The sequence below is a fragment of the Gossypium hirsutum genome, chromosome A11 (genome assembly GCF_007990345.1).
Source record: "Gossypium hirsutum isolate 1008001.06 chromosome A11, Gossypium_hirsutum_v2.1, whole genome shotgun sequence".
Taxonomy (NCBI): Eukaryota; Viridiplantae; Streptophyta; class Magnoliopsida; order Malvales; family Malvaceae; genus Gossypium; species Gossypium hirsutum.
Genome location: NC_053434.1, coordinates 25,583,146 through 25,603,204, shown reverse-complemented (window position 1 = coordinate 25,603,204; position 20,059 = coordinate 25,583,146). Strand labels below are relative to the sequence as shown.

At 31.5% G+C, this 20,059-nt stretch overlaps 3 protein-coding genes across 6 annotated transcripts; 1 reads left to right on the top strand and 2 right to left on the bottom strand.

Moving 5' to 3' along the window:
- Positions 1-1,322: 1,322 nt before the first annotated feature.
- Positions 1,323-3,537, top strand: LOC107913025 (cytochrome P450 84A1). Its single transcript, XM_016841457.2, has 2 exons — positions 1,323-2,356; positions 2,588-3,537. Exons 1-2 carry the CDS (start codon positions 1,415-1,417, stop codon positions 3,209-3,211), a joined length of 1,566 nt encoding a protein of 521 aa, XP_016696946.2. The 5' UTR covers positions 1,323-1,414; the 3' UTR covers positions 3,212-3,537.
- A 5,096-nt stretch (positions 3,538-8,633) lies between these two features.
- Positions 8,634-10,984, bottom strand: LOC121209818 (protein FMP32, mitochondrial). Its single transcript, XM_041081478.1, has 7 exons — positions 10,475-10,984; positions 10,251-10,382; positions 10,116-10,175; positions 9,418-9,494; positions 9,277-9,333; positions 9,115-9,181; positions 8,634-9,021 (listed from the first exon to the last, which is right to left on the bottom strand). The coding sequence occupies exons 1-7, from the start codon at positions 10,700-10,702 to the stop codon at positions 8,902-8,904; spliced, it is 741 nt and encodes a 246-aa protein (XP_040937412.1). The 5' UTR covers positions 10,703-10,984; the 3' UTR covers positions 8,634-8,901.
- A 383-nt stretch (positions 10,985-11,367) lies between these two features.
- On the bottom strand, positions 11,368-14,013 carry LOC107913023 (uncharacterized). Of its 4 annotated transcripts, none has more exons than XM_041081474.1 (6): positions 13,680-14,013; positions 13,311-13,480; positions 12,886-12,955; positions 12,196-12,262; positions 11,974-12,090; positions 11,368-11,659 (listed from the first exon to the last, which is right to left on the bottom strand). In XM_041081474.1, exons 1-6 carry the CDS (start codon positions 13,855-13,857, stop codon positions 11,548-11,550), a joined length of 714 nt encoding a protein of 237 aa, XP_040937408.1. In that variant the 5' UTR covers positions 13,858-14,013; the 3' UTR covers positions 11,368-11,547. The 4 variants fall into 4 exon arrangements, with proteins under 4 accessions (XP_040937408.1, XP_040937411.1, XP_040937409.1 ...); XM_041081477.1 differs by having other exon boundaries at positions 11,441-11,659; positions 13,452-13,480; positions 13,680-14,007; XM_041081475.1 differs by having other exon boundaries at positions 11,443-11,659; positions 12,886-12,946; positions 13,680-14,007.
- Between the last annotated feature and the right edge of the window lie 6,046 nt (positions 14,014-20,059).

Sequence of the window (20,059 nt, the reverse complement as noted above, 5' to 3'; positions counted from 1 at the left end):
ATTATTCATTTCTTAATTTCCATCTAAACTTTAATCAATATATTTGATTATGATTTCTTTAAACCACATTTAGTCTTTTTAAGATTTATACTTATCTTTTTTAATAATATTATGTTCAAAATTTAAATTTATATTTTTTTAAGACTATAAAATGTCTTATTATAACATCCAACACCTATCTTTAATACTGATTAATCGAAAGTGTTTTTTTTTTCTTGGTAAATAATTCCAGCAAAGAAGTTAAGCCGTCCCCATTCCGAAATGAATTATAATGTGATAAAATCATAAGAACCAGGTGGGGTGTGTTTTTCTTTATGGGAGTAATAATTGTAGGTTTTTTTTTTAAAAAAAGATATTTGTAATTGTGGTTAAATTAAATTCATTTTTCAATTTGTAGTATAACAATGTTTTATTAAATGAAAAATATGTTAGTATTGTTAATTCTATCTGTAATGAGTGAAGGAAAAATATATAAATTAACACCAACACTAAAATCTTAAATTTTACAATTTTATCTTTAATCCATCTTGAGATTTTTATCAAATTTAAATTATAAAATTATTGAAAAACATAAATATCCTTACAACAAAAAATTTTAGGTTTTTAATCTTTTCCTCTTAACTAAGTCAAAGATAAATATATAGAGGGAGGAGGGATAGGATAGTTGTAGAATATATTTTATAGTATATTTAAACTCTCGTCTTTTTATAACTTAAAACTTTGTTGGCAATGTTAAAAGTGCATACATAATATACAACAGTAATTTTGTTAATGTGAGGTTTTCGGCCGATAAAAATTGTAATATTAGATTTATTAAATATTAATAATTTAAATAAAAAAAAGTATTTTGACTTCTCCAAACATTAAAAATTCAAATAAGAAAATTTAAAATTATCTCACAATTTCTTCTTGGGCCCCGAAGGAAGAAATTGATTTAAAATATTTTAAGAAAATTAGGAAGAATAAGTTAGATGTTTGGTTTTGAAATCTACGTAACAAACAAATTGGATACGCATGTTTATAAGAACCATATATAGAAATTTATGTTCTTCCAAATTTTTAGTATTAATTCCCCATATGGTTATGTATACATATATATGGATCTTAATAAGATTAACTCTTTTTTTCTTAAGACAAGGTGAATTATTATTTCATGTTGCCACCTTTTTACTTATTTTCTTACAAGCCAAGTCTTTACTTTCACGTGCAAATCACAACATATTTTATATTGAAAAATAAATCCATAAATAATAGAGCTAGCCAATCACCAATGTGCATGTGCATATATAATAAATATTATATATTTCCTACAAGAACATGCTCAACAACCTGTATAAAACCCCCCTTAATATCTGACAAAAAAAACTAGCAACATTCCAAGAGTTGCATATTTTGTGAACACACACACATATTCATGTCTCTAAAACAAGCCATGGATTTTTCTTCGATACAAACCATGGAACCATTGCCTATGGCCCTTCTTTTCGTTATACCTTTCCTTCTCTTATTAGGCCTCATCTCTCGGCTCCGTCGAAAACCATTTCCTCCAGGACCCAAAGGGTTGCCAATTATCGGCAACATGATGATGATGGACCAGTTAACTCACCGTGGACTCGCCAAGCTCGCTCACCAATACGGCGGCATATTTCACCTCAAGATGGGGTTCCTACACATGGTGGCCATTTCAAACCCCGAGATGGCTCGCCAGGTCCTTCAGGTTCAGGACAATATATTCTCCAACAGGCCAGCCACCATAGCCATTAGTTACCTGACGTACGATAGAGCCGATATGGCTTTCGCTCATTACGGGCCGTTCTGGAGGCAGATGAGGAAGCTCAGCGTCATGAAGCTTTTCAGTAGGAAAAGAGCAGAGTCATGGGAGTCGATAAGGGACGAAGTGGATTCGCTTGTGAAAGCTGTTGCAGCCAACACGGGGAAAGCCATTAATATGGGTGAGTTGATATTTAACCTTACGAAGAACATCATTTACAGGTCAGCTTTTGGTTCTATCTCCCAAGAAGGGCAAGACGAGTTCATTAGGATCTTGCAAGAGTTCTCCAAGCTCTTTGGTGCTTTCAATATCGCGGATTTTATTCCTTGGCTCGGTTGGGCCGATCCTCAAGGCCTCAACACACGGCTAGAGAATGCTCGTTGTGCATTGGACAAGTTCATTGACACCATCATAGACGATCACATCGAGAAGAAGAAAAGGAACGGTGACGGTCCCGATGATGGTGACACCGACATGGTTGATGATTTGCTCACTTTTTACAGTGAAGAAGCCAAAGTAAACGAATCAGAAGATGTACAAAATTCAATCAAATTAACCAGGGACAACATCAAAGCCATTATCATGGTATATATGATTCCTTTGAATTTTATATTAGGGTAGTAAATTACAACTTTTACAATTTTGAAGGGATTAAAATATCATTTACTTTTTTGGGACCAATGCCGCTGTCCCTTTGGTGCCCCCCTCCCCCGCTACTTAATATACATCAAAATGCATGTCATTGTCAGTTTCTTTATACGAATATAAACACATATACACATATGTATAGTTCTGAGTGAGGAGATGGATTTTCAGGATGTGATGTTCGGCGGGACGGAGACGGTGGCATCGGCGATCGAGTGGGCCTTGTCGGAGCTAATGAGAAACCCAGAAAAAATGAAGAGAGTCCAACAGGAGCTGGCGGAGGTGGTGGGGCTCGACCGCCGTGTGGAAGAATCCGATTTCGATAAACTAACCTACCTGAAGTGCACACTGAAAGAAACCCTCAGGCTCCACCCTCCGATCCCCCTCTTGCTCCATGAAACGGCAGAGGACGCCGTGGTGGCGGGGTACCAAATCCCGGCGAAGTCGCGCGTGATGATCAACGCTTGGGCCATTGGCAGGGACAGAAACTCATGGGAGGATCCTGATAGTTTCAAGCCATCCAGATTCTTGAGGGAAGGAGTCCCGGACTTCAAAGGCAGCAACTTCGAGTTCATCCCGTTCGGGTCGGGCCGCAGGTCGTGTCCGGGTATGCAACTCGGGTTATATGCTCTTGATATGGCGGTGGCTCATTTGCTCCACTGTTTTACGTGGGAATTGCCTGATGGAATGAAACCGAGTGAATTGGACATGAGCGATATTTTCGGACTCACTGCACCTCGGGCGAACAGACTGTATGCGGTGCCAAAGAAACGCCTCGTTTGCCCACTCTTTTAATGGAACTGTAAAAAATCAAAACAATTCCATTGAGTCTTGAATTGCAACTTATGCAGAGTAAACCCGAGGAATGCCGAAGAAGAAGGTGACAGAGGTGGCTTTAACAAGTTGGAATTTTGTTTTTCTTTTATCATCATCAATATAATCAATATTATTATTACTATATATTTGGGGCAAGATTTTTAAAAAGGAAAAATGCAAGCGAGAAATTGGATTCTCTCGTTTCCTGTGGATAAGATTCTGCTGCTCATTTGAATTGTGTTGAAATTTGTCTATTATTTTTGTTCTCAATAAACAATGTGAAAAACCATTTGATTTGGATCAAAGCATCAGAAAAATGGAATGCTATTTGGACTAGTGTAGAAATGCAAGCACAAGTGTTCCTTTTTATCTTCTATAGGAAACCTTTCAGTTATTTATGTTGATGCTTTTTAAGGTAAAGGTAAGGAAAAAATAAATAGAGGGGTTAGGTAACCCAATATTGTCACCACCTTTTTAATCTAAACATTTCCATGCTACCAAAAACATTTTCAAATTTATTTTATGACTCTGAATCTAAACTTTTATATAATAAGCTTTCAAATTGTATATATATATATTTAAAATTTTACATAAAAAAATATAAAATAATAAAAATCCCCTCATAATAATATTTACTTAATTTTTTTAAAAACCCAATTAATGAATCACATTCAACTTAACCAGACATTAATAAAATTCCATAAAAAAAATAATATACGAATTTAGAAATAGTTATAGCAATTTAATAACCTAAAAGAGCAAGTACTTTAAAATCCAAGATTTAATTATTTGGTAATCCTAACATATTTTTATTCATATTCCTTGTAGTTTTTTTTAATGTAAATTTATTTAATAGATGATAGTTATGTGTCTGTATTACATAAAAAATCCTTTTAATTATTTATGGAATATAGGTAAATATATGTGAAAACTCCATTAATTCAAAAGTTGAGAAGGCATGAAATTGATGGTAGGTAGGCTGGTAGATATTAAAACCAGGGTATCATCTACCAAAATTGGAGATGCCAAGCGGAATTCTATTTCTTACGAGTGGTACTCACCAATGCCTCCACCTTCATTTTTTGCTCCTTCTTTGCTTTATATCCACATGATTGTAATATTTTTAGGTGAGGCGGAAGTGGACGACCAAAATACTCTTATCTCTCACCATTTTCATCTTTTATATATATTTTTTTTAAAAAAGTATGGCATTTTTTAGATGGGTTAATTACGTAAATGTGTTGATTTTAAACAAAATTTAGGATTGTAGGTCTTTTTTGAAAAGAGAAGACAAAAACTCTCCAGCAAAAGGCATGAGGTGGCAGCATGGAGGTTGAAAGTGTGCCCTTATCAACTCCCAAATTGAATCATCATCGATTTCATATCCCTTTTCGCTGTCAACCACAGTTGCATGTCCATTATTAGATGTCCCTTTGTTTGTGTAGGTTGTAGGGAGTACAATCTTCGTTCTTGTAAATCCTACGTTAAAACTAATACTACTTGTGGATTGTTATCAGTATAATTTGATGGCATGCCCACGTAAGTGTTTCTAGCATAGAAGATTGACGTTTGGAAGTTGAAATCAAAAGCACTCACGGAATGTCATGTCGGGGTCTCCGAATTCGGGTTACCAACTAACCTGACTATACGCCAAAGTTGAAATTGATGGCTGAAATCGAGGAATGCCTTCCCATTGATGATTCCGACATTTCTTGATAGAAGCTTTGTAAAAACGATGTGAAACCACCACACAACTGTGTGGTTGGACTTTTTGCTTCTTGTTCCCGAAACAAATTTACTGAAATTGTTGTCGAACTCGGACTGCTTTCCTCAACATCGACAAAGTGGGCATAAAACTCTAGTATAGCTTTTCCACTAGAGCAATGCCTATCGAGTATCGCCTTGACATCCATGTCGCCTTTGACATGAAATATATCATATCTAATAGGGTTTAGTGACATTAAATATCTATATTTCAATCTCGTAATTCTCCTCTAGCTTGAAGTTGACACTTTCCTTCTAATTCTTGACTAAAGCTCGTACAATTTTATGCTTTGGTTGAAAGTCAATTATGTAGATTGGGCTGATACAAAAATGACCCCAATATCGATGTCACAAATTTAACTATCGTAATAAATAACAACTTTAATTCGTTTACTAATCTTGGCCAAAATAATTTGTTTCACATGTTTAAAATGAAAATATTATACAGGAAAATAAATACTCATTGTCCAAATTAAAACAACAACACTTACTCGAACTAATTTACTTTGCTGGGTCGATTTTTAAACTTCAAATTTTTAACATCAACAATGGTCTCCTTATGCAAACCTCTTTATGAAAACAATATGCTCGAAATTTAACTATGAAAGCCTCTACAAAAAAAAATTTTATTTTATAGGAAATTCTATCACCGAATATTAAACATAATTTCAAAATGTTAAAAATTTTTTGACATGACAAGTTTAAAAAAAACGCTTCTAACAAGAAGTGTTTTTTCTTTTTTTTTTCTAAAAAGTTTTTAAAAATAATATTATTATCTGCCACGGAAAAAATTGGATGAGATATGTGATTTTTTATCCCAGTATTTTCAGGTGTAAAGATAAGGTTTAGGGTTAGGATTAAGGTTTTAAGAAACAGGCCGTGGGGCCACATTTACCTAAGAAAAACAAAGCCCATTTCTTAAATTTTAAAATCCTAATTTTTATTTAAAATTAATATATTTACCTAATTAACCCATTTTTAGATTGTACACAAAAATAAAATAAAATATAAGTAAGACATGTAATAGTATTTTAATTATATTAAAAAAAATATATTGAGACTATAGTACTGGACAATAGTTTATTTGTATTAATCAAATAGGGTTAATATCTCACTTAGATCTCTTCACCATTATGAATCTCAAAACCACCTCTTATTATTATTATAAGACTATACCATATGGTTGGGAAGGGCTAGATCTAATCATTCATTTATTTGTTTTATTTTTTCTTAGTATATATTATACGTTTTATATAATATTGGTAGGACATGATAATAATTTCAATTCATAATAAATTGTTTCTGATAAAGAGAAAGGATTTTTTTTAAATGTTTTATTTTTACAATAATTTTTTTACTCATCATTTTAATTTCAAATTTAAATTTGTATTAATTATTTTTTTTATGTCTAATTATTTTAACACATATATTAATTAAAATTTTTTCTTATATTATTATACTAGTAATCAAATAAAACATTAACACTATATATAATGTATTCCGCGATAATTTTATTCTACTTTCTATTATAGTTAATTTTTTTAAAATGATTTTTTTAATAGTAATACTCCAAAATTGCTATGTCCGTTGTTAGCTTAACTCAAATTATCATATAAGCTCAGAGATTCGCTTAATATTTGAGAAAATTTTAACATAAATATTAACTTTAAAAAATGAAGTTGAGAAATAAAATTAACCTCATTTATGATGGTATAAAATTACAATTTTCAAAATTTAAATTCGATTATTTTTCAAGTTTATAATATAAATTTTTTTTATTGTTATGTGATTTGTATTATATATGAATTACGTATTAAAAATTATATTAAGTTGTTTATATTTATAAATTTAATATAAAATATATAATGATAACAAAAGAAATATATTATATATATTACTAAATATTAAAAAATATGAATAGATTTTAATAAACTTAAATTAAACACTTACAAACGTAAAATAAAATTTGGAATTTATGTTCGGCTTGAGCAACTATGTTTAATACTGATACAATACACGACCCTGCTCGACATAATCCATCCCATCAATCAATTAATGAAAACGGACAAACTTGAGGCTACTAGTGGCAGAGTGGAATGATTAAAATGCAGAATTGCAACACATTACAAGGGAAAATGACAGTTGAGCACAAAAGGTCTGCAGCTTCTTTTACCTTATATTTATAGCTAAAAAAAAAGTAGATGAAATTATAAAGATAGAAACACTGGATTTTGGCGTACAACTGCGATTTCTTACACTTCTGTTTCTACCGATATGCATTTGAAGGAATTTGGTGTATAGATCCTTCTATTTAACCAAATTAATCACTGCATAATTTGTAATACAATCCTGGGGAGGGGTGGGGGTGGGGGGGGGGGGGGACAAAACAGCTCATGTCTTGACAAATCAACAACTCTCTATTTCAGTGAAAGTAACTTGCGTGGGGTAAAGTTAAGTTAGCAAGAAATAGACACCTATGTGTTGCCCTTTCCCCTACTATCCCTTTGTAATTTAATTGATTGTACCGGAAAGAAAACAAATTACTTCAGTATTCAATATGAATATATGTGGTGTATGTGTCAAACAGTATTGTTGTTTTTTGAAAAATGAGAGTTTACATAAATGGTCCGTGTATATATATATAAGTGATCCTGTTGCTCATCATGTCATATCATAATATAAAAGGAAGACTATAGTATTGAAGATGCTTGTTTTTTGTTAATAGCAATTCTATCCGTAGTAGTTCCAATAAATATCATTTTCTATAAGAGTATTTTTAAGAACATCATCATATTGAGAAGGACTACCTTTTAGAATAACATCATGTTTAGAATAACCTTAGAAGGTTGACAAAATTTTTAAGTTGTAATACTTTTAGGATGTCTTGAAGAACATGACTTGAAGATTTAGAATATGGATAACTCTTTCCTTGAAATATAAGTGCTTATCATTCTGGTTAAACAGAAACAACCCTTGTATCTTAACATATAAATAACAGTTTGCTTACCAGAAATTCATTTTAACCGCCCTCTAATAACTTCCTACCTAAGACTTATAAATAGGAGTTTGAACATTTCATTTGCAATTTTTTTGAATCTTTTGGTAAACTTGAGCGCTCTAAATTTCTCTATAACTTTTTCCTACAATCACAACAACTATTATAGTTCTCACCTTTCTCATCCCCTATTGCTTCCACCACCGCCATCTATCACCACACTTGTTTCTAAAGTTTGCTACGATTTCCCTCTCCGCCATCTTTTTGCAACATTTCCGTTTATTGATTTGTAACATTTCCTCGCTTAACCGAAAGGACCTCTACAAGTAACTTAGTAGGATGTATGCATACACGCGCTTATTCTTAGGCAAATTAAGTCATCTATCTGCCTAAGTTGTGGAGCATGAGAAACTTCAATGCGGTTAGAAATCTAGAAGTGGTAGGAAATATACCAGAAAGATTATATACTAAAGTGCAAGGAATTGTTTGAATTTCACTCAGAAAGTTGAATATGCTCAAAGCATGCAACATGTTTCATAAGGTAATTGCATTATGTTCTTTCTGTGACACAACACGAATGTGCAAAATAAACAAGCTAAGATCACAGCAAATTAAGACAACTTCAAAGCAGCTAGTAATAAATGATTGAACTTTCCTTCATTTGCCTTTTCAAAAGTTTAAACAAACAACAACATCGGTGTATATATATACACATTTGTACAATATGAGACCTTTAAGACCCGAACCCGAACCCTAGCTATACCAATCAATCGAGCTAATTAATAGCCAAAAGTGGCAGAAGCAATAGCTTCAAAAAAAAAATGAGCTATTGTATATTAAAAATAATAATAATAATAATAAAAGAACTATTTCGTCCCTCTTTTGGGGTTATGTTGACATTATTACATGTTTACAACAGTACACGAACTACAGCAAGACCAACAGCAGATATGGAAACCAGTGTACCAATGCAGTATTTTATCAAGTCATATTTTGCAGCTTCCAAATGAGCCTTTAACGCATGAATTTCCTGAAAATTTGTAGAAAAGGACATGGAAGAGAACAAACGTCAGAATTTTAATCAACTAAAGCAAACCATTTCTCGTACTCTTATGATGCTAACCCGATCGAGTTTGTTAGTCAGGTTAGATGTTCCAGCACTCTGATTTGAAAGCTCATCTCTTATCCTCCTGCAAATTGTCATAAATCACACATTTATTATAATGTTCCAAGGGAGGAGTATGGTGCAAGTACAAACAAGGAATTGCATACTTCAATTTCTTACCCTCTTTCAAGATTCAAATCTAATCGTTGCCCCGCTGTGACTTTGTCAATTTCATGTCTGCATCATAACAGATATCCTTAGAATAGCAAATCATAATAGAAGATATGGATTTAGGGATGAATGATAACTCAGAATCCAGACCTTAATTCACTGCGCATCTTCTCTATATCATTTCGAAGTTTCTCATTCTCATGTTGCAGCACAGAAAAATGTAGCTCCTGCATAAGTTATAGCTTATAAAAATAAACCATTTGAACAAAAAACAGTGGCACAAACTGAGATCCAATTGTTAGTCTGCATCGTATTAACTGTGCGTTTAATATATTCAAAATCTGAGCTAGTAATTTTTCCTCTTTCCCTAAAATGCAGTAATCCTGAGTTCTGATCAGCTGTATGCACAATCCTTTCTGTTAATCAACCTACTGAAGCAATTTCATCTAATCTAAAAGTAAATATCAAAGTCCATTGATGGTTTCTTGGATCATAGCCAATCATTCAATACTGTTTCCCTTGTCAAGCAATCAAAATATCAAAGTCCATTGATGGTTTCTTGGATCATAGCCAATCATTCAATACTGTTTCCCTTGTCAAGCAATCAACTGTTATTGTTCAAAAATAAGTTTAGGAGTCTCAAATCGACTTACTACAGCGTGAAGACGGGCCTAGACATGTTAACACTGTATCTATAGCAATTCGCAATGGGCCAAATGTTAAGCTTTCTTCCATTAATAAGAACAAACTCAACTAAAAGGGACTTCATTAATACCAAAAGTCGAAAACACATAAAAGGAGACTAAAATCGATAAGTTCGCAAAGTCCATTTACAAAAAAGTAAATACCTGAGAGCTTTGAACTTCTGATTTGAGCTTCGACAGATTGGATTCTTGAGTCATTTCACTCTATCAAGACAAAAATTAAGTTTCCATAGTGAATACAACGTATGGAAGCATATTAAAAAAAAAAAAAGAGCTTACTTTCTGCATCTCAAACTTGGAAACAACTGAAAGAGACACATTTTCTAAGCTGTCATTCAAAACTTCAGTCATGGCTGCTGTTATTGCCTCGGCTTGCTTCGAAGGCAGACCTTCCGCCTCTAATCTCCTAACCTATAAGTAGAATGCACCATGTCTTCTCAAGATTCCAAAACTCAAACAAAAATACAGTTTCCAAAACAAAAGAAGGAATCATTGTAATTTACCAAAGCTAAAGTGTCGATGAGAAACAATCGCTTTCCATTAGATTTAACGAGCTGAGAACAGTGCCTACACTGTGAAAATAGAGTGGGAGAAGCTAACAATCGAATTGCAGAGGGAGGAATGGTGGGGGACACAACAAGTCCTTCAAATCTGGAAACTCCTCCTATCATCCAGGAATACGAATTGGGTCCAAATTGACCCACGCGTTTACAAGCGGCCATTACGGCCATTAAATACCAAAATTTGATTGAAAACAACAAATTCAAATCGAAATACCAAAAGAACCCACCAATCTTCTACAAATCTGAAGAGAATGCTTTGAGAGGAAATAGAAAAGATTGGCTAGTCTGAAGAACATTTGAATTGTGAATGACTGAATGCTACGTTGGAGAGAGAGAGGAGAGAATAAAATAGATTTGATGGGGGGAATGGGCGTTGCAGAATGGGTAATGGGAAGGCATTGGCAACAGCCTTTCTCTCGGGAAATGGAAGGAGAGTTTTGTACGCTAATATTAGTAAATAACCAAAATTGGAACACAATATTTGTCTTGTACGCTAAAATGGCGGCTAAATGTTTTTTCTTAATTATATTGTGATTGTCTTCTTAATTTCTTGAAAATATATTATAGCTTTGAATCAACACTTCATCCATAGTTCTGTTAGTAAATAATTCTATTTATAATTGTTTAAAATGCTTTTAATAAATTATTTAAAAGTTTCAAATATAAATAATAATATTATTACTTTCAAAAAAATAAAACAATTATTATATGTGTACATAATTGTTAATATTTATAGTTGCTTCGTTTATATATTTTTTTAAAAAAAAGATATATGTTTTATTTATTTGTTGTTTGTTTATTAGTTATGAACATTGTTTTGTGAATATGTATGCGAATATATTCATTTAATTTAAATATGAACAAATATAAACATACATAATATTAAAATTCTTAAACAACACAAATAAGTTTAAAAAGAAACAAACAAAGGCGTTCATTTACAGAGACTGGAATCAATATTCTTCAAGCTCAAATTAATTGAGCACCAAGGGAAGAAATCTGAGCCTCGTTTTTTAACACAAAATCAACATGAAGAAGGACCAATCTAAGTTCAGAAAGCCTCCAATGCTACATAACAGTGCTTTTAAGTTCTGCGGTTCTTTCTTTATTTTATATCCATCTGGACTAAAACATGGGACAGAGAATGAAATTACAGACCAGAAATGGGGTGAGGGGTTTAATGTTCTAAGATTTAAAAAACTGACAATGATTCAGACAACTACAAGCTTGTTCTAACATGAACAAAATAAACTACCCTATTCTTTATGGATCACAGTTATGCATGAAAAAGAACTCTTATCTCTCTCACAGTGAGACAACTATTTTTGTTGCCAAAAGAATAGAAATAGTGATTTCTGAACAGTGTATATTCTGAATGAAGTCCAAGTCCATTACTGTTTAGCTATTTGTTCCTCAGGAATTCAGGGAAGATAGATTACTTTGGTGGCCTTCTGTTTGAGAATAGAATATCCTCTACATTGTTTTTAATGTTGTTCCCCACTCTACACATGTCCCTAGCTACCCTCGAGGCAATGAGGTTCGCTTTCCTTGTAAACCTGCATTCAGAACTTAACAATTAGTCCATCATCATAAGATAAGGTTGTTCTAACAAAAACCAAACAGGAAAGGCTTATCTATTAGCAAGTCAATCATCAGCTTGCCTGTTCAAAAAGTCATCTTCTACTGCATAAGTGGATTTGCGAGTTTGATGCTGATGAACACCATGATCTTCAGAGAAAAGAAGAAGCCAGAAGTTAGTAAGTACAAAAAAGGGAACAACTACCAGGAATTGACTTCTCAAAGGTTCGACGGTTCTTGAGAATTGACCTTTTTGCATCAAGTTCATGAAAGTTGAAACTCATGAGTCATGACATCCGCAATCAATGTAAACAAACTTTCAAAAGCAATTTTATGGATGCAAGAAGGTAGTTGCAACTATACTTGCGAGTGCATCCAAACACTTTGTTCTATAGTTTAAGCATTCTTCCCCGTGCTCTCCAGTATAAAATTTTAAGAAAATACATAGTTGGGGACATGATGGATTTGTTATATAGTGGTAAGTGGTATCCAAAAAGGGCCAGAAGTAGCAGAAGTGGAGAGTTTCCAAATGAAGCCCAAGACACATAGAGATGTACAATTTCGACTGCTACTTATTTCAATCACATGTTATATCCCTAATTTGTCAATAAATTCATTCACATGAATGAATAAAAGAATGATGACAACAGCCAGACCATTGCTAACATACATAAATTAATCAAGTAGGTATTTTCTAGAGACCTTGACTAGTGAAAGTCCTGACATAACAAGAACCGTACCGATAAATAATGCAACAAAAATTTTTACTCTACCTCCTTTGCTATGAACATGAGCAGGAGCTGAAGCAGGATTGGGATTAGGAGGCGCTAAATGCTGCAGATACTGAAACCATTGTAATGTCAGTTTGTGCTAATCATAAAACAAATTGAATCAGAACCAGAATGAATAACAAGTTTATCAAAAGTGCCCAAAGAGATGAATTTGTCACTTGGAATTGAAGCCACAACCAGATAACCCCATTACTTCATTTGCATCAAAGTCCGTGATTTCTTTAAATAATTGTAACAAAATTTGATGCTTCAAATCAAGAAAACACTGGATACAAACATTTTTGGACCACCAACCCAAGCTTGCATAGCGAATCAAAACTACCTAAACCCCGGATGCATAAACAAAGAGGCATTGTGGATGAATTAAGTGCAAATTTCATTGAAAAGGGGGAAAGAGAGATTGCCACCGCTAGGCCACGACAATGAGGCAATTGAGGTTTGATGCCATCCTTAGTAATTGAACCTTCATTCTTGCTCATAAACAAAGAGTATCCAGCGCAAACAAATGAAAAATCTTCAACAACAGCGGAATTTCTATGAGCTTTTACCTCAGCTAGTCCAACATTATGGCTTTTTACTGTTCAAAATCCAAAAATTAAAAGGGAAAAAAAAGTAATCACAATATTCAATAATAAGAAATGGGTCTTAGAATTTGATCAGAAATCACGGGAACAACAAATGAAGATTAACGAATCAAAGCACTGTAAATATATTCTTTTCGAGACACTATGTAAATATAAAATTAGAAAATAATGAAAGTAGAGAGAAAAAGAGACCTTGAGGAAGAGATCGAGGAATGCCGATGCAAAGAGGGTCGCGATTGTGGGATTTGAGAGCAGAAGAGTAAAAAAGGAATCCTTTACATGATTTTACTGTTCCATTTTCATTTTCATTTCCTTTTTTATTTTCTTTTTCCAGATTTTGTTTCCTCTCCTCTTCTCTGCTTCTCTCCATTTTTTTATTTCTCACTCTAATCGGAATCGCAAAGCTTTTTTTTAACTTGTATCACTCTAAAGGATCAGCGAAATGCAAAGCAGAGCAGAGGAAGAAATGGTACTACGCAACGCCTCGTCCTTATGCGACGAATGGAATGATGAGCAAAATACAGGCATTGAGAAACTCGATCATTATTATTATTATATACATTGGTGTTTGACTTAAACATGGGTCATATGTTTTCATTTTAGTCACATAATTAAAAAATATTACAATTTGTCATTAAAGTTTTTGAAATTATTTTTTTGGTCACTCCACTCTTAAGTGACACTTTTTTAATTGGTATAATAACAATTTTAATCTTTAATTTTTAAACTTCTCATCAATTTAACATTGATTATATATAAAATAATAAAAAATTTTAAATTATAAAATTCTAAAAATTAAAATTAAAATAAAAGTAGAAAAAATTTAAAAATAGATAAAGTGAGAGAAAATGGAAGAATTTTTTTAAACCCTCCAAATTTCTCTCTATGTTATCTATATGGAAATATCTAATGCTCATTCTTCATAAAATATATAAAAAAATTAAGCCGAGAATTATTTATTCTTTTTTTTATCTCTTCTATTTTTTGACATAGATTTTTCATTATAAGAAAAAAATATAATATAATTTGTTTTTTTTATCATTTGGGTTTTCAAAAATTAAATGAATTGAAAGTTTGAATTAAGTTTGAAAAAGGAAATTGTGGTATATTTTGGTGAAAAATGGTATCAGAGTCGATTTTACAAACCTATATATCTTCTTCAAGGGCTTGGAACTTGACTTGAAAATATTATTAATTTGGTTTTGAGAAACACTAGAAAGCATATAATGATCTAACTTTCTTTTTTGTTTTGTTTTTAATTAGTTATTAGATCCTATTGAATGATAATTTTCTTTATTTCACATGCATATTAGATCTTCAACAACATTTTGTTTTTTTGAATTTTATGTAGAATTTTCTATTTTAAATAATTTTGAGGGTTTTCTATAATTTTTTTTTATATTGAATCAAGGTCAAATTAACATGAAATATAAAAGCTAAGAACTAAAATTATTATTATACCAACTAAAACAATTGGGTGAGCAAAAAATAAATTTGAAAACTTTAGTAACCAAATTGTAATTTTTTTAGTTAAGTAACCCAAATGAAAAATTACTCATAATTTAGTGACTAATATTCAAAAATTTGCTCATAGTCTTCTCATGTATCTATAAAAAGTTATAAAATAGTTACCCAACTAATTGAGTTTCTCATTTTTTTTATCCGTAGCTATAACACCCTTAACCCGTATCCGTCACTAGAATAGAGATTCGGAGCATTACCGAATAAACGTTACCTAAATTGTTCATTTAAAAACATTTCAATAATCACAACATAATTCGTCATTAAGCATGATTATCGTCCCTTATTTAAGCCCTCGAGGCCTTAGAATCACTTCAAAAACGATTTAGGACTAAATCGAAAATATTTAAAAATTTTGAGGAAAAGTTAGAAAAATTCAGCTACAGGGGTCACACGGCTGTGTGACTCACACGCCCGTGTCTCTGGTAGTGTAACTTTTGAAATAGGGACACACGGTCGTGTTCCAGCCCGTGTCCGTTCTCGTGTAACTCACTGACTTGGGTCACATGGCCAAGCCACACGCCCGTGTGCCAGGCCATGTAACTCTCGATATGGCCTTACACGCCCATATGATAGGCCATGTAACTCTCGAAATGGCCTTACACGTCCGTGTGCCAGCCGTGTGTCTCACACGGCCAAGTTACACGCCCGTGTGAACCTAAATTGTAACTTAAACAACAAGTTTACCATTTCCTACTTGCTTGGACATTAAGCGACTCAAAAACCATTCATTTAACTTATTCAAAACACGATCAAACATACTCAAAACACGTCAAAACAATCATCTTAGGTGCCTAACCAATGTACCCTTATTGGTACCACATTTATATAATCAAAACCTATCAACAATGCATCATTCAAATCAAAGTTTAAAACGTGCCAAAATCACTCAATTTAGCCTAGCTTATAAACACCTACACCTAACAAGCCTTGGCTCAAAACAACATGCCAAATTACAGCTTTAAACACAAACATAAGTTTATATATACCAAACCAACATTATGCTTAAACAAGCCTTGGCTCAAAACAACATGCCAAATTACAGCTTTAAACACAAACATAAGTTTATATATACCAAACCAACATTATACTTAAACTCAATTACATCCCATATACCAAATTCACAAACAACCAAACACATCCTAGGTACATGCCATTACAAAAGGTAAACATCACCACATTTGAGATCGGGATCGTTGTTGGATGCTGAGTCAGTGATCAAAAGAGAAGTACCTAACCTGCGCACAGAAAACAAACTGTACGCTAAGTAAAACTCAGTGAAATTTCTATAATCCGAACAATTAAAGATATAATGACACAGGAATGCATAATTTGAATTATACGAACATACTATTGTCTAAGCTCACAACTATCATATATCATCATTTCAAATTCAAGCATATTACCATATCATTTCATACTATACTCAATTTTCACATGTTATCATATTTGATTTGTTTAACAAATATCTCAATTCACATCATTTTCTATATAAATAGCCTTTCACCTATCTTTCCACATTTGTTTATATAATGGCATTATCCATTCCAATTTTCAATTCATGAGTACATAACTCATGTATTTCATTTAATCACAACATATCTCATTTTTCATGTTTTTCACTATCTCATTTCCATTTCACATACCATGTCATTCAATATCGATCATAGAATTTTATTATTTAATTACCCCTATTAACACGATTCAGACTTAGATGGATGCATGAATCTAACCAACACACCAGTTTGGCACCCAGTGCCTCGTCGGATAAATCCGAAGTAATAACTGCGCCCAGCGTTATATAAATTGACACACAATGTCTCATTGATTAAACCGAAGCAAATTGACAACCAGTGCCTCATATACTCGAAGTCTTCCTATCCTATGACATGCCATCTATATCCGACTCTGCCCGATACAGTTAATAGAATTTCATTTCACTTTTCAATTACAACTAACATCCAATTATCATATTTGCACATTATCACATTTACACATATGTTTATTTCAATTCAAATAATCAATACATTCATAATGTATATACCAATTCAATCCACTTCAATCAGCTATAATTTCAATTCGCTATCGAAATGCCAAAATACTCACCTCAACCACTTACCATATGCATTAAATCAAAATATAACAATTAACAACTAGGTTCGAATTATAGAAATACAAACTGTGGATTCCGAGCTATTCGACGTCGATATTATCCTTCCCTTTTTAGTCGAGGATTCCGGTACGATGTTAGCTATGAGATTAAAACAATTAAAATACATCAATACATCACAATTCAATTTCACATTAAATATTTCAATTCTTACTCAATATTTGCTTAAATTCCAATTTAGTCCCTAAATCGAGACTAATTTTTATTCATTTAATCCTATATTTTAAACTAATTTCACTTTAAGCTAAATTTAGCTCACTATTTTCAATTAAACCCCTAATTTTACAATTTGTTCTACAATTTAACCCATTTCCATTTTTAGCTTAAAAATCTATCAATTTAATCCCCAATACTAAAACTTCAACATTAACAACATTTAAAATCTTAATCAATGCTAAAATTTCAGCATGGGTCGGGTAGCCCTAAGTACCGAGATTTCAAAAATATAAAAATTACAAGAAAATAGACTAAATTGACTATTGAACCTAAAAACCCTTAGGTTTCCAGTAACTTCTTCTCCCTTTTTTATAATTCTTTTTCTTTCTTCTTTTTACTTTAATTTGCATGCCACCACTACTTTTTATTATTTCTTTTATTTTGTTTTAATTATTGTTATATATGTATACATTTCATAATAATAATAAAACATATATATACACGTATACATCAATCCGTCAACTAACCTTGGATAAATAGGGTAATTACTACTTTAGTCCCTCTATTACTTTTTAATCTATAATACAACTTTTAATCCTTTACGCGATTTAGTCTTTATACTATAATAACTCTTAATTCATACAAATTCACTTAACCAAAATTTAATTAACTACACAACTAATTTTGTAAATATTTTTAATAAATATTTACGAGTCCGATTAACGAGAACAAAGTCCTAGGAATACACTTTCAGACATTCTTAATTATAAAATTGTTACAGTAACTATTAATTGAAAATAAAAAGATGACGTGACAATTATAAAAATTAACATAATAATAAATTTAATCCTTAATATTTATATATACATTTGATGATCAAAGTTTTACCCGTTTTATAAAAAAAAATTAAGAAATAAATATAAATCTCAAATTTTCAAAACTTAAAACTTTAAGAAAATATATTTCCTTCTCCCTCGCCATTTTCCATTTTCCTTTCCCTCTTTTCTCTCCTTTTTATACTTTCTCTCTGTTGTTGTTGATCTAAACCCATAGCTCAAAATTCTTTTTTTTTTTAAACTGGGTTGTTTGTCGAATTGGTCATGCTATTGATTTATTAGTCTAATTGATCAGATTAAAAAAATTATTAAAAATTCTAAATAAATTTGAAATCCTTGTTCAACAACCGGTTCTTACTAATGTCCGATTTAACTGGTTCAAAGCCACTCTCTTGACCAGTACCTTGACTGATTCTCAGTCCAACTAGTCGGATCAATTGACCTAATCTGATTCCAACAACATTGCAAAACTCAACAACCAAGATTTGCGCTAGCCACCACTTGCCAATCACCGACCATCGGTAATCAGTAGTAACTTAAGCCTAAAAAACATCCTTAAACCTGTTTTTCCTTTTTCCTAATCAACTTCCATTTCATTAAAATCCGCTTTGATTTTCCTAAGATCTACGCTCAAAGTATCAAACTCTCTTTCTTCAATCTCCAAATCTAGTTGTCAGATTGTCCTAGAAGTTATATTGTTCCTACACCGTTATGCTTATTTTCATTGTTTGGATCTTCAAAAAAAAAAAACATCGAACACTCCTTTCAAAATTAGGATCAAATAAGATTACATAATGTGTAAATTTTGAGAATGGAATTAAGACCAAATTAATATAAATGTGTGAACATTGAGAATTAAAATTGTTATTATGCTAATTTTTGTAATTGTCACGTCATCTTTCTATTATTGAATTAACATTGGTGACCAGAAAAAGACAAATGCAATAAATTGGATAACTATTTTGTAACCTTTTACAATTGAATGACCAAAAAGAAACATAATATAATTAAGTGGCCTATAATATAGTTTAACCTAAAAACAATTTATATACATTTATTTAACTTCGTTTCTTTTAAAAAAATTCACCACCAACAACATACTGAAATATTTATCTTAATAATAAACTATCATTCAAAAATTCGATCCTTTTATCTTTCAATTCAACCTAATTTAATTATAAGAAAAATTAACAAGATTAATTTAGAAATAATTCAACCAAAATTAATTCAAAATCAAGATGACTCAATTAAAAATTCAATTGATAGTTACAAACTAAAATGAACTAAATTTAAAATAATTCAAACTTAAAATTTACTTATATCTAAAATAATTCAAATAAAAAAATTTACCATTTCAAAATTCAAATTCAACAAATTCATCAAAATCTAGATGTTCAATTGATAACTCTAGTTTTAAACATCTTTATATTATCTTAAAAAAATTAACCCAATTAATGAAGAAAAGAATTGAATTTCTGTTAACATATTTATGAGAACTCGAAAAATAAAATTCATCCAAACAAAGTTTAACAATAAAGTTAAAATATGGAAATGATTTGATCAAATACAAATATAAAGGTATAATGACAAATCTAGATTTTAAGGTTGACCTCTTTTATTGCTTTGATTTGAATCACATTGACCTTAAACCTTTAAAATTTAATCAACTTACTTTTTATTAATTAAAAATTTTAATTGATAATTCACATAAAATTCATAACTAATGTAAGATAATTTGTTCTTTTTTTTTTAATTTTTCTGAATTTATTCATATCAATGTCATTAAAATTTTTCATCAAATTGAGGAGAAGAATTAAAACCATAATGATAATAGAAAAAGAAGAGTAAAACATTTATTGTTATGCCCGTATATTTTATGTAATACACTA

What these genes read in the sequence shown, in the direction of transcription:
- LOC121209818 (XM_041081478.1), bottom strand. Translation starts at nt 10,702, where the DNA reads ATGGCCGTAATGGCCGCTTGTAAACGCGTGGGTCAATTTGGACCCAAT. An exon ending in TCATCGACACTTTAGCTTTG is followed by an intron (nt 10,383 to 10,474) that starts GTAAATTACAAT and finishes TTCTACTTATAG; the next exon opens with GTTAGGAGATTAGAGGCGGA. An exon ending in GATTTGAATCTTGAAAGAGG is followed by an intron (nt 9,182 to 9,276) that starts GTAAGAAATTGA and finishes GACAATTTGCAG; the next exon opens with GAGGATAAGAGATGAGCTTT.
- LOC107913025 (XM_016841457.2), top strand. Translation starts at nt 1,415, where the DNA reads ATGTCTCTAAAACAAGCCATGGATTTTTCTTCGATACAAACCATGGAA. An exon ending in ACATCAAAGCCATTATCATG is followed by an intron (nt 2,357 to 2,587) that starts GTATATATGATT and finishes ATGGATTTTCAG; the next exon opens with GATGTGATGTTCGGCGGGAC.
- LOC107913023 (XM_041081474.1), bottom strand. Translation starts at nt 13,857, where the DNA reads ATGGAGAGAAGCAGAGAAGAGGAGAGGAAACAAAATCTGGAAAAAGAA. An exon ending in TCATGTTCATAGCAAAGGAG is followed by an intron (nt 12,263 to 12,885) that starts GTAGAGTAAAAA and finishes TTTTCTCTGAAG; the next exon opens with ATCATGGTGTTCATCAGCAT. An exon ending in GAAGATGACTTTTTGAACAG is followed by an intron (nt 12,091 to 12,195) that starts GCAAGCTGATGA and finishes TTCTGAATGCAG; the next exon opens with GTTTACAAGGAAAGCGAACC.